The sequence below is a fragment of the Synchytrium microbalum genome (genome assembly GCF_006535985.1).
Source record: "Synchytrium microbalum strain JEL517 chromosome Unknown SmJEL517_scf0053, whole genome shotgun sequence".
Taxonomy (NCBI): domain Eukaryota; kingdom Fungi; phylum Chytridiomycota; class Chytridiomycetes; order Synchytriales; family Synchytriaceae; genus Synchytrium; species Synchytrium microbalum.
Window position 1 is genome coordinate 42,357 of NW_022158402.1, and position 14,826 is coordinate 57,182.

Consider the following 14,826-nt stretch of genomic DNA (forward strand, 5'->3'; position numbering starts at 1 on the left):
CGGAAGCTATGCATTGGGTGCGGGAGTCACGGACCATTGGCCGCGCAAAGGGACCCCTCGGAGTTTTATATTAACTCAGGTTTTCCTGTTAGTATCTCCGGACTCCTGCATTTGTCCGGAAAAGTTGCAGGCAAGATTAGAACTTAAATCTCTAGTCTTGGTCATGTTGTCAGTTGGCTGGCTTTGAGTATCAGATCAAATCTGGCTCATCGTCGTCAAAAGGTGACATGTTCGAATCCTCGTTAACTCAGTGATACTTTGTTTTTTTTTTTGAGTAGCAAAATATGTATATTAAAGCGATCTATAGCAATAATCTACACCAAAAAGCAGCACCTCTACATTCATAGACCCCAAATAGGATTCTCCAAACGACGACGACCGACAAGTTGTCGCGCAATACCCTTCATGATACAGAATCCAACACGGCGGAAGACAAAGACAAATTTCGTGATCTATGAGCATTTGGTGGTCTATTTACTGGTACTTTAAAAATATGCTAAGTTTGTCGAATATACAGATCTGTAGTTTCCATGATGTCTGCACATAAATGTGAAGAACTTGCCATAGCTAGTCCAAAGAATAGCGATCCGATATAAGGAGTATACCTCATTAAAAGGTAGAAGGGCAATGTGAAGCTTGCAATCACAAACGTATGTTTATGAAACCATTGCCTCCTCTATGAGTAAAAGTGGTATAAGCACCCTCAAGAGTCTTTATGCAAATCATTCGGCTATGTTTAGATATGAACAAGAAATCACAGGCAATTACCTGTTTGTCATCCATCTTTGACCTACAGAGATACGGATCCAGTATCTCTCTAGAAAGAGCTCCCATCCTCAACACCGTAGTGACGACATCCTTGGCTCGTATTCTAGTACCCAACGACAGCGCAGCAGTTCCTACAGCACCATACAATCCGAAAGTGGTATACGTAAGATATGCAAATGTGAGATATGACAAGTACTGCCCTAGAATCTGGAATATCACTGTCTGTAAGATCAGTAGCAACCCTAACTTTATCGATCTTTTCAAGAAGAGCCTAAAGCGTTTCCACGTCGAGGGCCTTCCTTGCAGTGTGGCCATTCGAGCAATAACTGGAGGAGCAGAGGTGAAGAAGAGGTCGTCCATAGGAAGTGGGTATATATCTGTTTGAGGGATATGACAGAGTGATGAGCAGACAGCCAATTGAGACAGTGGTGTCCCAGGATACCAATAGGTGTCATTCGTTGAAACACGTCAGGGTTACTCACATCGAAAAAAGTAGACAAACAGCTCGGGTATAGCTTTCACGGCATTAACAGAAGTTTGCTCTAGATGATTGGCTACGATGGTTTTGTCCAAAGATGGTACGACGAATGCGGTGATCCTGTACACGAACCGTATTGGCAGGAAAATCATGTTTAATGTCACGTATGTAGCAAGCGTGCTTGTTGCCACAGATAAGAAGGCTCTAAGTAAAGTAGCTCTTAGAGCTTTGGTGTGGGCGACATTTAGGGTGCCTGTAACTATTATTGGGGTTGGCTGTCAGTATACTCTCAGTTGCTTCAATGCTACAAAACTGCGTACATGCAAGATCCAGTCCGTGAAAGATGGCCGTAAATATATCAAATTCCATGATTTACTGGAGTGTAAGAAGCGCGAGGTTAACTTGGCTACACGGTGCTTTCTCGAACGTCTAAAGTAAGGAGCGACCGTTTTTGTGTGTTTTTGTGAGAAGTTGGCAAAACAGGCTGTTTCTCCTATCGTTCGCTGACACGGTTTACTACTGAAACATGGCGACATTGTCTCCGGTAGCGGCATCGCCGGCTGCGGTCAGCATCGCTCCATCTCCAATTGCTAGTGTCCAAGCTTCGCCAATCCCAACTTCACCTACTGTTATTACTGCATCTCCCTCTATTGCAATTGCTGCCACTACTCTTGCTGGAACTCTGACTGGCACTATTACTGCTACGGCTTCTGCTTCTCCTGGTATTGCATCGCTTGAAATCTTGTCGGTGGTTGGCCTGAGTCCTCACACATTTACTCACATCACATCCTAGTCCCATCATCAGGACCTAATGTTGGAGGTGCGAATTGTTGATTATTATATCTCGTCGGAAAACTCGAACGCTGCTTTGTTCGCTTGTGGTTAACTCAAAATCACTTTTCTTGCAGCCATTGTTGGCGGAACTGCTGCAGTGCTCATAGTCCTCATACTTGCTGTTGTCGGCTATCTCTTTTATCGAAGGAGACAGGGCCAAGGATTTGGATTTATTGGGGGTGGTTCGAAAGCTGAATCTGGAGCATTCGATATTGCTGCCCCTGCTGCTGTACCATTGTCCGAGTAAGGCCGTTTGTTTACAATCCTGTAAGCTCTCCCCGAACTGATCTCTCCCATTTTCTTCATCTTTAGCATGAGCAGCGTGGAAGCACGCATTAGTTCGTTGCTGTGAGGATTGTTATTAGCTTTGTACACTCTATTCGTTCTTTTGAATCCTTTCCTGTTTTAGAAACAAGCTGGCAGTCATCTTTGATTCTGTCGTGCCTCAAAACGACATGACTAAACCGCCATCTCACGTAAAGACATGGGGAAGATTTCAGACTCTTCCGTCTGACCTTGTAACAGCGGGTAGTTTCTCTTCTAGAACGGCTCGAGAGTATATAATGTACAAAGCAATCGGGACTTGTCTCGTATCTCAAGCTAGAATATCGGGCTCGGATATCCAACAGGCTGTGCAATCTGTGTTGCCAAGACCATCGGCTCCCAGAATTTCTGCAGAGTAAGTAAAGTACTTTCATATGTTGGCAGCAGGCCGTTAATCTCCCAGTTTTGCTTTTGTAGCTTCGCGAAAGATTTCATGACCATCAAAACGCTGGAGCCACTGTTGGAAGTTAAAATGCCAGCAGATGGGTCCACATTCGATCCGGAATTGCACGACCCAGTGGACATATACGCTACTGGATCAACGATTGTCGCCTTGACACCAACTTTCATCGTCGGTGAAGAAGTCTATGGTAAAGCGAAGGTCCTTAGAGTTTAAAGTGGACGCGCTCATGGACAAATTAATATGGGGTGGTTACTCTTTTACAGACTCATACCAAGTAATATGCCTTTTTCGTTGCTTGAGAGATTTACTACTATATACTCAACTCATCAAGCACATGGTTGACGTGTGTTTGACGGCGTTTGAGATGTTGAATTCGTGAATTTTGAAGATGACTGAGTATTCCAGCACGATACAGGCCTGAACACGCGTCGAATCACGCAAAATTTAAAAATACTGTGAATAATCTAGAGTACTGAATGGTCGAAATGTTCAAATTGTTACACTCGGTCACATTTCAACTCGCTTCAAGATGAACGTGTCGGCCGACATGTCGGCACCGAGAGCAAAGTATGCCTGGGAAGCTGTAGGCAAGTGTATTCCTAGTTCTGTCCTTCTTTTGACCAGTTCAGCTTGTTTCTGAAGCTGAGTTTGTGAAGTGCGATTCACGACAAACTTCACCTGTAAACTGTTGAATAGTGAACCGTCACTATTTATCCAATTATGAATTAGTTGCTACGTTCCTATCTGGTGTTGCCATTTACGTACCCTCTACTCTCTCTCTAGATCAGAAATTCGCAAAAGCTCGATTGGATCAAACAATCAAGTTGAAGGAATCTGGCGAATACGTTTTGCCAGAATCAGCTAAATCACCCAAGCCAGTCCTCATTGAACGAGGAATTGAACCAGCTCCATATATTACATTCAACAATATCGCAGACTTGCTTCAACTCAACAATGTCCAACCACAAACCGATACTCAGCCTCAAATCTCGCTAGCCTCAGTTCCATACGATATATTCGAACAGATATTCACGAAGATACGGGACCCGCAACACCTGGTCGCGTGTTGTAAAAGCACTTATATAGCAGGTCACCTCACATCCTTGAAGCTCGCTTGGATGAAGGCAAATATCGGGCGTGATCAGTATATATTCCGCTCAACAAAATTTGAGTATGTTGGTCAAAACCGTGGCCAGAAGACTCCATTCCCTTTCAAGCTCATGGATGAAGCTGTGACTTGTAGTATATTCGAATATTACACAAATCAGCACGTTGGTGCTATACAGCGTCATCTAGAAGCAAACTCTCCAGCAGGTGGCTGGCAACAGCCGGCAGAGCCACTCAAAGATCGTGACTCTTGGATTTCGCAGAGGATTTTTGAGTGGGGTGTTGTGAATGGATTTGTTGGGTTTGTCAAGTCGGTTTTACGTGGTGCCGACAATGCACCTTGTTGGAGAAAACATGTAAAGTGGTACGTCCTCCATTCACATTTGTAGTGTGCTTGACTTCCTGGTGCAATGCTCCTTCTGCTCTGAATCGAGCTCAACACGAGATTGAAGTGTTTACACCTCTGGTTAACCAATTTTTTTTGCAGGTGGAGATTGGGCTTATGTGTGCTGGACGCAATGTATCGAAACTATCCTGATATTGCTATTGATATGCTGGAAGCAGGAGCTCCTGTGCTTACCCAAGTAGAGTCTCTTTTCTACACCCCTGCTGAAACTCTGGGTCACCTCCACTTTGAAAGATTGGTCCACAAAGCAGTAGACCGCAACTGTAAGAACTGGTGGTTTGAAGTTACATTTCTATTTTGCGACCTTTAAACTCTTGGTTTTCTGTATTCTAGACGAACACCTGGTTCGATTATTGTTTGACGCTGAAAGCAAATTTGTTACTCCAGCCCGATACGTACCATTCCTGAATGATATGGCACTCATCGCTTCCAAGAATCGAAATACGAATCTAGTTAAATTTGCCTTGTCGAAAGAAGAAAGTATCAGGCACTCACTGTACTCTAGAGCCCTGGTAGATGCCATCGAGGACGTAGATGTGGCCAGATTATACGACCTCTTGCAAGTACCTGGAATGAAAGTGAACTTTGGAATCGAGCTGTTTCCTTTATTGACAGCTGTCAAGGTTGGCAACAAGGATATGATTCGTCTTTTGATGGGTAAATTGAAAATCGATACTTTGCATCAAGTCAAAACACTGAGGAATCAATTCTACTGCTAGATCATGGTGCCATGTCTATGCTCCTTTTGGACTTTTTATTGTATCAACCAATTCCCGAGAACCAATGTTTAGAATATGTCAAAACACTTTTCGAGGCGGGCGGGATGTGTGATTTGGAAGGGAAGAAGGATTCCAAATTCCTTGACCATCTGCTTGTGCTGGCCACAGACCAAGATACGCATAGGGCCAGGAGGTTAACATTGTACAGGTTCTTGATCAAAGAAGGTGCTGATCCAGAAAGTGACCAGCTCAAAGAGAATGGATTGACTCTTGGGAAGTGGTATGAGTCTGTCAAGGTTAGTTTCATTCAAGGTCGCAGATGTTGTTTCTTCCACAGCCTCCGTCACTTTCAAGACTCTCGTCACATAAACGATCAATCATATCGTTCTGTAAAACTCACCATACTCTCGATGCCTCTTCCAAAAGGATACGCCAGAAATAGATCCAAAGACTGTCTTTGCCATTGGTGCATCGAACACGTCTCCGTCTGGTTCCTCCGTAGTGAGAAAGGCCTATCCTAGGTCACATGCAAAGGCCAAGAGTAAAGATGTATCACCTGGTGCTTCCTTCAACTTCTCCTTCGCACCATCTCCTCTACAAAATGATAACAATACAACGTCTACGTTTGGAGCAGGAATTCCACCCTTCGTATTTGCGCCCATCTCTCAATCAGTAGCATCTGATGCTCCATATGGACCATTCTCATACACGCCATCTCCCAAACCAACAATTAGTTTCGAGGCTACCGAACAGCCATCGCTCTTGTCAGGATCCGCCAATGCAGCTATCGCTGCGGTATTATCTCAACTAGGCCGTGACTCTATAGATAATAATAGTAATAGCAGTAGTGATACAGAACCCACACCACAACTAAAACGGGAAGCATCTCGATCTCCAATTCCCGCATATAGATCAGTCTCACCATCGCCAGCCCCTGTACCATTATTCTCGTTGGGAACTGCTACCGACTTCAACTTTGGCCAGAAGAAGACTACACTTGATGCCATCACTGTTGAAGATCGAGATGTGGCAGTGCCCAAGTTGCTGTCAAAGTCTCGTCCATCTTCATCTTCTGCTGTGTTTCTAGGCACAGGTCGTTATGGTGCTACGAATGTTGAAGCGTCTCCGTTCAAGATACACGTGAGTTGTCCACTTCTCCTGTTTGATGTGATAGTGGTGTGGTTGTTTCACTGTTGTCGTGATTTTAGAAGGCGGCATGACTTTTTGTTTCCTTGCTCACATTTTGCGTCTCTTTTAGCATGGGCCTGACAAGGATGATTTGTTTGGGGACCGTATAACTCCAGCGGTGCATTGGAGAATGTCGAATCCCGACCCACCAGCAAATACGAATGCCGATTTTGATGGTGATGATAGTGACTAGGAAGTCTTCTTGTTTTCCTTGAGTTATGAAAACTGTAGTTGCTAAAAATCAGAATAGACTAAGCTCCCTCATATTCCGTGGAGTGCTGCTCTTTTTTTCGAGCTTGGGTCTTTGAGCTTGTAACACCACGTTTTCTAACTTTGCTTTTAGCTAGCAAAATCACAAAGTCTCAAACCTTAACCACAAGATCAACATAAAGATGGCATCAACCGAGGGAGCGCTCTCACAATGTGCAGGTATGCTAAGATCTTTGTCTGCAGCAATAGAATTTTAAAGTAAAGTTTGACGATGGGGCCTGTTTTGAGGCAATGACAGTATGTGATGATGGCACTGCTGACTTTTAATTTTGAAACAACAGTAGAGGACGACGTAGTCCTTTTAATTCGATCTCTATGGAATGAGCCCTCTGTCTCATCTGTAAGTTTCCATCCCTTGTGGGTCCTGTCCCACTTCAACAACCCCATTCTGAACGATTCTTCTCAACAGTCAGCACACCGTTATAATTGGAGATGAGTCTTATTTTTGGTCTTCTGAGATTCTTGGTAAATCATCAGAATACTTCGCAGGGCCAACGTTGACGAGGCGAGACTCTGGATTCGCGGAAGCTGTTGTCAAATAAATGAACTTGTCCGCCAATGACGACGAGAACGGCTATAACAATGACATCTGCTTGGCAAGTACTCCGTTTCCGAGAAGTGACACACGCTAGTCTCCGTTTCATTGACTGTTTGCCACCTGCGCCACTTTTTGGCCTGACGCTTTAGCTGGCACTGCGATTTGGCTACTCGTTTGATATTGATTTGGTCGCTATGGATCTTCAGAGCATCATACAATTGGTCGCTGCTGAAAACAGATTCACGATCACTGGTGTGTCTTTGAGAACAGTTAGGACCAGTGGGCCCTCCCTCGTTTTCGCAAGGCAACGGTCAGCAACTTTGACAGTGAATTGCACTTTTCCATCACATACGGGCCGACATGCTACAAGGCCGCCATCGAAGATACTATGGAAGGATTTTGGGTGGATCCTGGCGTCTATAGGAAGGGGTATTATGACTTTGCAGCCCTGCTGAAACGCGCGGGTCAATGCCCAAACAATGGTGGCCAGTTGAAGAATTTGCTACCCTTGTTTCTGGTTCCAGGACTCCATTCGATGTCTTTGGCTTGCTTCTTTAGCGATGCCTCCATCCAAATCAAAGACCTCGTCGACTCCAATGCATGGCGATTGGATTCAACAGCACTTCGGCCGACGCCACCCTTGTCTCAAAGCTATGACAGTATGAGACGACAACGAGAAGGTTGCTGGCCATTGAATACCATCGTGAGAAAATTGGAGACCAAGTCGACGTACTTTCTTGTCGCTACTCAGGCACAGGTTTTTGCGGCTGCAAGTACTGATTTCAAAAAGGCCTCGAAAGCGATGTAGTTAAAGTCTGTATGGATTATTACAACCACAAAATATACGTTGCATCATGTGAGTGACGCGAAAATACCAGGGAAAATCGAGAAACCACGCTCGTCATCTGACAAAATTTACCGGATCTGACCTGCATCTTCTTGGCCCCTTCTGTAGAACAGAAAAACCGAAGCTTTAGACCAAAACCACCGATCGCTTCTATTGACACAGTACATATATGACATCAAAGTCAACTCCAGAAGCAGAGAAGCCCGAAAAGCACTCTCACTCTGTATTTGAAGCTGTCTTGGAAAGGGTTGAAACTGTCTTTGGGCATGGCAATCACAATCAGGTGTGTTGACATGAGGTCGAAGTGCTCAGATATTCTCCGTACATTTGAACATGACATGGCTATCATTCTGAATGCATATTCATTCGGTCACTTCACGCGCTTGACGTGTTTGACCAACTAACATCAACCTCTTCTCAACAAGGTCAACAGAGAAGAGGGAGAAAAGATCCAAATGGACTATCGTGTTGGTCTCACGAGCCAACATTCGATTCAACCAATACCAACAAGTGACGTCGCTCATGAAAGTCAAAAGATATCAGAGCACCAGCCCACGAATCAAAACACATCTGACTTGGAAGAAAGAGCTCAACATGTTAAAAAAGAGCTAAATGAAGCTTTACAATATGTGTTTGGCCACCATGGTGTATAGGTTCGTCACGTCTTGCAGCAAAGCAGTTTTAACATCACGTAGTAGTATTTTAGCAATGTTTTGTGGTTATTTGTGCAATAAGATGAAGCAACAGTGAAAAAAGTTTGAAATATAACACCCAGTCACGTCGAAGTTGCATACAAGTTTCTCGTTTCACTCCTCGTTGCTTTCGATCTTGAACCTCAGTCACGAATCATATTTGCGAAATTAGCTTGCCAAGACCTTAGCTCACAGTCGGTTCTGCATTGAATTCAGATACATTCTAGTCGTCGGTCGTCTGGCTTTCTATCCTACTCGAAACTTATAGACGCCTCTTTGTTCAAGATGGAAAGTGAGTTGAAGAGGAGTTTCGATACGTACTCAATATCGACATGTCTGTGATCAATTGCGTATGGCCCCTTACGTCGTCATTATCGAGAATCCGTTCTTTGACTATCGACATCAAACCCTGACTGACCGTTCAATTATATCTGTTAGAACACCTCTTCAATCTCAAGGTTTGGCCTGGATCTTGTCTTTTATTCTCCTTTGAGCTCCGTATTTCGTACATATACGCTAACATTCGACGCTCCTCTTCCAGTTTACTGCCAAACAACTACAACGCAACGCGAAAAAGTGCCAAAAGGATGAAGTCTTGGAACGAGCCAAAGTAAAGAAGGCTCTTCAACAGCAGAATACCGAAGGTGCCAAAATATATGCTGCAAATGCTATAAGGAAGAAGAATGAAGCATTGAACTTTTTGCGGCTATCTTCGAGAATTGATGCTGTGGCGTCTCGTGTACAGACTGCTGTGACTATGAGGGCTGTTACTCAGAGTATGGCTGGTGTAGTCAAGGGTATGGACAAGGCTATGGAGGCTATGAATCTTGAACAGGTACGTGTCGCTTGATTCCTTTGATAAAAGTATGGAATGGTGCTTTCGCACAATCGTCACGCTCTTGGTTGTTGGCAAAAGGGGTTGATATGCTCTTAGTTTACACTCTCATGCACCTCATATCCATACCTGTAATGCGCCCTCTTAAATATGCGAAACTAATATTCAATTGTCCAAACAGATTTCTCAAGTGATGGACAAATTTGAAAAGCAATTTGAAGATCTGGATGTACAAACAGGATATATGGAAAACTCCATGGGTCAAACCACTGCACAAACAACACCACAAGATCAAATCGAAGACCTCATTCAACAAGTTGCAGACGAAAATGGTCTTGAATTACAAATGGCCATGCCCGGTGCCGCAACGAAAACACTGGGTACAGCTACAGTCGAAAAGGAGCATGATGAATTAAGTGAACGACTTGCAAAGTTGAGGAATGGTTGATTTCAAAATATGTAGTCTCTCCTTTTTATGTATACATAGAACTTTCTTGCGAACAAAGTACGTGTATTTGATTACTAGGACGCGTATATCAAATCCCAATTGTTGCCATTTGTTCCTTTCTATGTCTATGATCAATTAGTTCGGTTGAAGAATCCATTGTTTTGAGAAGCGCAGTGTCTCCAAGTATCATTTCGGGACAGCCGGGTAACGAATTATATGGTGATTTATTATCAGGATTGTGTCCTAATCCCTACGCTTACAACTAGGTTGACCGTGTTTTGTCCTATTGCTTGAATTGTCTGAAAACGTGAACTACCAAGAAAACGATATTGGGTGTTTAGAAACAAGAAAAAGTACAGTGCGTACTCGCATTGATCATCATAAAGTAGAATGCCAGCTCGTTTGTGCCGTTTCTTTCAGCAGACCATCGCAAACTCAAAACATTTCCTTTTTGCAGGCCCTTTGTCGCTCATCTGAACGCATCCACGGAATAAAGAGCCTCTAATAGATCAGACATTATCGTAGACACACATTCGCATCCATAGTCACCTCTAAACCTCACTGGATCAATCGACAAACCTCAATAAATTAGAACACTTTCACAGAATCAATGCCAAACTAGCTACCCATATTAATCCCTGTACATAATGGCAGATATGAATGGACGAGCTCCTTCTTATGAGGTTGGACTGATGCACCAGCAATGGGTTCGAATGAAAGATAGATCTAACTTCGAATTGTTTTGTTTTAGAACCTACGCAACACGGGTGTTGAGACGAGGCTATCGAAGATCAGGCAAGACAACCCTTTTGAAAAGTCGTATCATCACTTTACACTCACAGTTTTGCATCGCTAGTCATCTCATTGCTCAGAGAAACACCAAAGTGAAGGAACTCTATATGTTGGAGACTATGGTAGAGCGACCTGAAGACACGAATTTGGATACTCTCTTGTCTGCCAACTTATATGATCAAGATCCACAATATGCCAATTACAGGCGGCAGCATGGTATACAACTGTAAGCACAAAGGGACATGTTGAATTTCAATAGCTATTTTTTCTCCCCATCTGTCCCGAAATTGCTCACGAATAAATTTCTCGCAGGGCATCAAATGACCTTCCAAATGAAGTGACGAAAGTAGCTCAGGGCACTATGCTAATACCTCCTCAGTCACCTCCTCGACCACCGATAGCTCCTCCACCATCGACTAGTAGTAAAGCGGCAGTAGACGCGATGCAGAGTCAACCTCCTCCTACAGCGCCTCAGCCTGCACCTGCGACTGCGCAGCTGCCAGCGCTGGTCGTGCCGCCGTATACTGGAAACAAACTAGTGGATGACTTGATGAAAGACTCACCAGCCCCTGCCACGCCGAATGGAGACATGATGGACGTTGATGGTTCCGATAGTCGAGGACGTGGTACTAGTGGAACACCAGGACCGTCTTATGCATCGGCTGAGGATCGACTAAAGAGGAGGAGCATGTCTCTAAAGGATCGGACAGTGCTGAAAAGTATGACAAAAGCAAACGATGCTGGAGATACACCGGCCAATGGTGTTTCCACAAAGCCTAAATTACAGAAATCACGTAGTCCTAATAGTAAACAGCGTCCATCAAGTCCCACCAAATCATCTGTGCCCGAAGAAATTCGTGGTTATCAGTTGGCTGGATGGCGATCCCTTGTATATAAAAAACCAGTATCGAGTTTCCTACAAACAGCACCAAAGGTGTTGTCAACCAAAGATTGGCAGGTTGCCAGAGAAGAACAAAAACATTTTAAACTGCTGAGTCGAATAGAGGTTTTGGAAAAGGAAGGAACATGGGCCTTCAAGCAACGAGTACCTCATCAACCACCGCCACGGCATAAGTCACATCATGATTTACTGTTGGATGAAATGAAATGGTTGGGTCAGGATTTTCGCGAGGAAAGAAAATGGAAGATTGCTATGTGCTTTAAACTGGCTAGATGGGTTCTGGAATGGCATGCAGCAGAAGACAAGTCTACCGTATGCGTGGATAGAGTAAGCCTACGTTTGACTCCGTTACTGCGACGCAAGTCGTATCGTTTGAGTCCTCACTAATGTTTTGGTCGTAGCGTCAACATGAACGTTCGGCTGCTGAGATGATGGATTTAGACTTCCTTGCTCCACAAGATTCTCTGCCACGTAGATCATTGTCATTACCAAAGGATACTGACAACGCTATGGAGACATCTGAAGACGATGCTATGGCAACTGTGAAAACAGAGTCTGATAGTACAAAGGCACCAGAAATTGATGTACCTGAAGCCTCTACAGAAGAAGAAAGGGCTTGGAAGGGTAGAGATACAGAGCCTCGTGTTGGTGTTGATCCGTCATCGATAATGCCTCCAGCTTTAAGTATACTGACCTCAAGGTCACGTAAAACCGAAAGCCCTGCGTTGGTAGTAGATCCCGAGTCTTTGGTGTATATCGTCACGTCGTCATTTCATCTGTCATCACCACCTGAAGTGCCGAGTATGCCAGTCTTCCCAAAACCACCGCCAGTAGTCATAAAACAGGAAGTCCCACCGCCAGCAGCAGAATCAACTACTTTAGATCAGCCTTCTGTCGCCCCAACTTCGATAACACCATCTAGTCAACCATCTGTTGTAACACAACCGCCTCCTGTTGTAGCAAGTACTGCACCAGTTCTACCAATAGTGCCGCTACCACCAACAATAAATATAACTCAAGCTACACCACCACTTGCATTATCACAATCTCCAGCATTACAACCACTTGCACCCTCAGCAACGCCACCACAACAACCACAGGCTCCAGTGATAGCACCGTTGCCAATACCGAAAATAATGCTTCCAGCACCTGATACGCCATATCAACCATTTGACACGGCCGACTTGTATTATGATCCCATGCCATATCATCGCATCATTCCCGTCTCTAACCTAATGAGCACTAAATTTATAGTCAAGGACAATCACCGCTATGATAAGTATGGTCGCCTGCAGCCAGAAGATGTGTTGGACATTGACGAGGAAGTGGCAACGGCACTCCCTTCAAATGAAAGGTATAATGCAGCCTTATTTACGTCGCCACTGTTTATTGGACGACGAATCAAGGACGATAAAGGGTTTGAACCACAGCCCTCAGCCCATCAGAATGATCCTAGTCGAGTAGTAGTTCCTTGGACGACAGAAGAGGAAGATATGCTATTGACACTAGTAGCACAGTATCCATCGAATTGGGATTTGGTTGCTGATACATTAGCATCATGTCGTCTTGGTCCACCTCAAGCTATTAGAACAGCACACGACTGTTTTATACGCTGGGGTCGTGCCATCAAAGAACAGAAAGCTAATGCGGCTGTAGCTGCCAACGAAGCCGCTGCTGCATCTGATGCCAGTACACCCATCATGTCGCCATCTACACCATTTCCAATGGCTAATGGTGGTGCATCTACTCATGTAAATAAAAAGCAGAAGCTGGAATCTCAGCACTCTAAGTCATTGAGGAGAGACGAGCAGAAACGAATCAAGAGGCATAGTGCGGTATTCGACTTGATACGGCAATACGCAGAACAACGAGAAGCCAATAAACCTCCACCTGCTCGTCCACCAAAGCAAATCAATATGACTGCTCATGATACACATCAGCAGTCACAGTTGCAAGCAGGAGTGAATCTGGATAGTTCTCCGCTGACTCCTGTACAATTGGGTATGTTGAAGGAGAGGAGGGATAAAGAGATTCGTAGCAGTCATGAACAAATGAGAATGATGGGTAGGCCGCCAGGAATGGGTGCTCCAATGGGTTATGGTCCAGCATATCCGAATTACAGAATTGCTAGACCAGCAGTGCCACTAGGTAATGGTCAAATTCCACTCCGACCGCCAGGTCAACCGATGCAACAGGGAATGCCTCAACAAGGAGGTACAGTGACAGCTACTCCATTACCGACAAATGTTACACCGGTTTTACAACAATCTGGTATTTTAGGTCTAGTTGGTGGTATGCCTCGACCTCAGCTGAGTCAAGCAGACTTGGGTCGTCTCTTGATGGCTCAACAACAGCGACAACAGGCAGTGCAGCAGGCACAGCAACAACAGCAGCTACGACCACCTTTCCAACAGCAATTGACTCCTCAGCAAATGCAGCAAATAATCGAACAGCAACAGGCCTTTGCTGCATTGCCAGCAGCACAACGTCAGCTCTTGATCAATAGACAACAAGCTGCTGCAGCAGCAGGCGGAGTAGGAGTTGGAAATGGAGTCGTAAGGCCACAAGGACAAGCGCCACCCAATCCAGAATATTTACAGGCTCTTGGACGTGGAGCTGTTGGCACCGTTGGCCCAGGAGGTTTACCGTCTCTACAGTTTACACCCGAGTTGTTGCAACAGTTGAATCTCCAACGAGCACAAGTCCAACAACATCAACAACAGCAACAAGTCGGTACACCATCATCTACGAACGCACCACAGACACCAGGACCAATGTCACCAAATGGAAATGTAGCAGCATCACCTCGAATGGGAACGGCAGGTGCTTCTACACCAGCAGCAGCATCAAGTCCAGTTATAGAAATGATGGAGGATGTGATACCTGGTGGAGCAACCAATGATAATAGTGTAGAGAATAGTAATCAGATTGTTGATGAGTCCGAGACGTCGCCTCCTCATCGAGAAACGAGGGCAACTAGGGCAGCTGCTGCAGGTACTACTCCTGGACGTAGCAGTAGGAAACGGAAGGTAAAAAAGCTGCATATTTGTTTAATTTATGGCCGTTGCTTCTACTGACTTTGTGGTATTTGTATATTATAGTAAGGACTTGCACTTTTATAGTCAACAGAAACAAAACGTTGTATTTTGTCGTTGTAACATTCCGTGGTCAGTAAAATATATTACAACATTGGTCGCTTTTTCTCCGTAACATGACAGGGTAGTGTTGGTAAGCCAAGATGGACACGAATCAATACGGTATTCTTGCGTTTTCGAT

At 44.6% G+C, this 14,826-nt stretch overlaps 3 protein-coding genes across 3 annotated transcripts; 2 read left to right on the forward strand and 1 right to left on the reverse strand.

The window, feature by feature from the left end:
* Positions 1 to 496: 496 nt before the first annotated feature.
* On the reverse strand, positions 497 to 1,615 carry SmJEL517_g05596 (uncharacterized protein; the record flags this gene model as incomplete). Its single annotated transcript, XM_031171522.1, has 4 exons — positions 497 to 676; positions 769 to 1,145; positions 1,251 to 1,505; positions 1,567 to 1,615. 4 exons carry the CDS (start codon positions 1,613 to 1,615, stop codon positions 497 to 499), a joined length of 861 nt encoding a protein of 286 aa, XP_031022486.1.
* A 6,436-nt stretch (positions 1,616 to 8,051) lies between these two features.
* SmJEL517_g05597 (uncharacterized protein) lies at positions 8,052 to 9,857 on the forward strand (the record flags this gene model as incomplete). Its single annotated transcript, XM_031171523.1, has 3 exons — positions 8,052 to 8,165; positions 9,116 to 9,409; positions 9,591 to 9,857. The coding sequence occupies 3 exons, from the start codon at positions 8,052 to 8,054 to the stop codon at positions 9,855 to 9,857; spliced, it is 675 nt and encodes a 224-aa protein (XP_031022487.1).
* Positions 9,858 to 10,768: 911 nt separating this feature from the next.
* On the forward strand, positions 10,769 to 14,654 carry SmJEL517_g05598 (uncharacterized protein; the record flags this gene model as incomplete). The annotated part of the gene is made up of 4 exons (XM_031171524.1): positions 10,769 to 10,875; positions 10,962 to 11,877; positions 11,952 to 14,579; positions 14,652 to 14,654. The coding sequence occupies 4 exons, from the start codon at positions 10,769 to 10,771 to the stop codon at positions 14,652 to 14,654; spliced, it is 3,654 nt and encodes a 1,217-aa protein (XP_031022480.1).
* Positions 14,655 to 14,826: the final 172 nt, after the last annotated feature.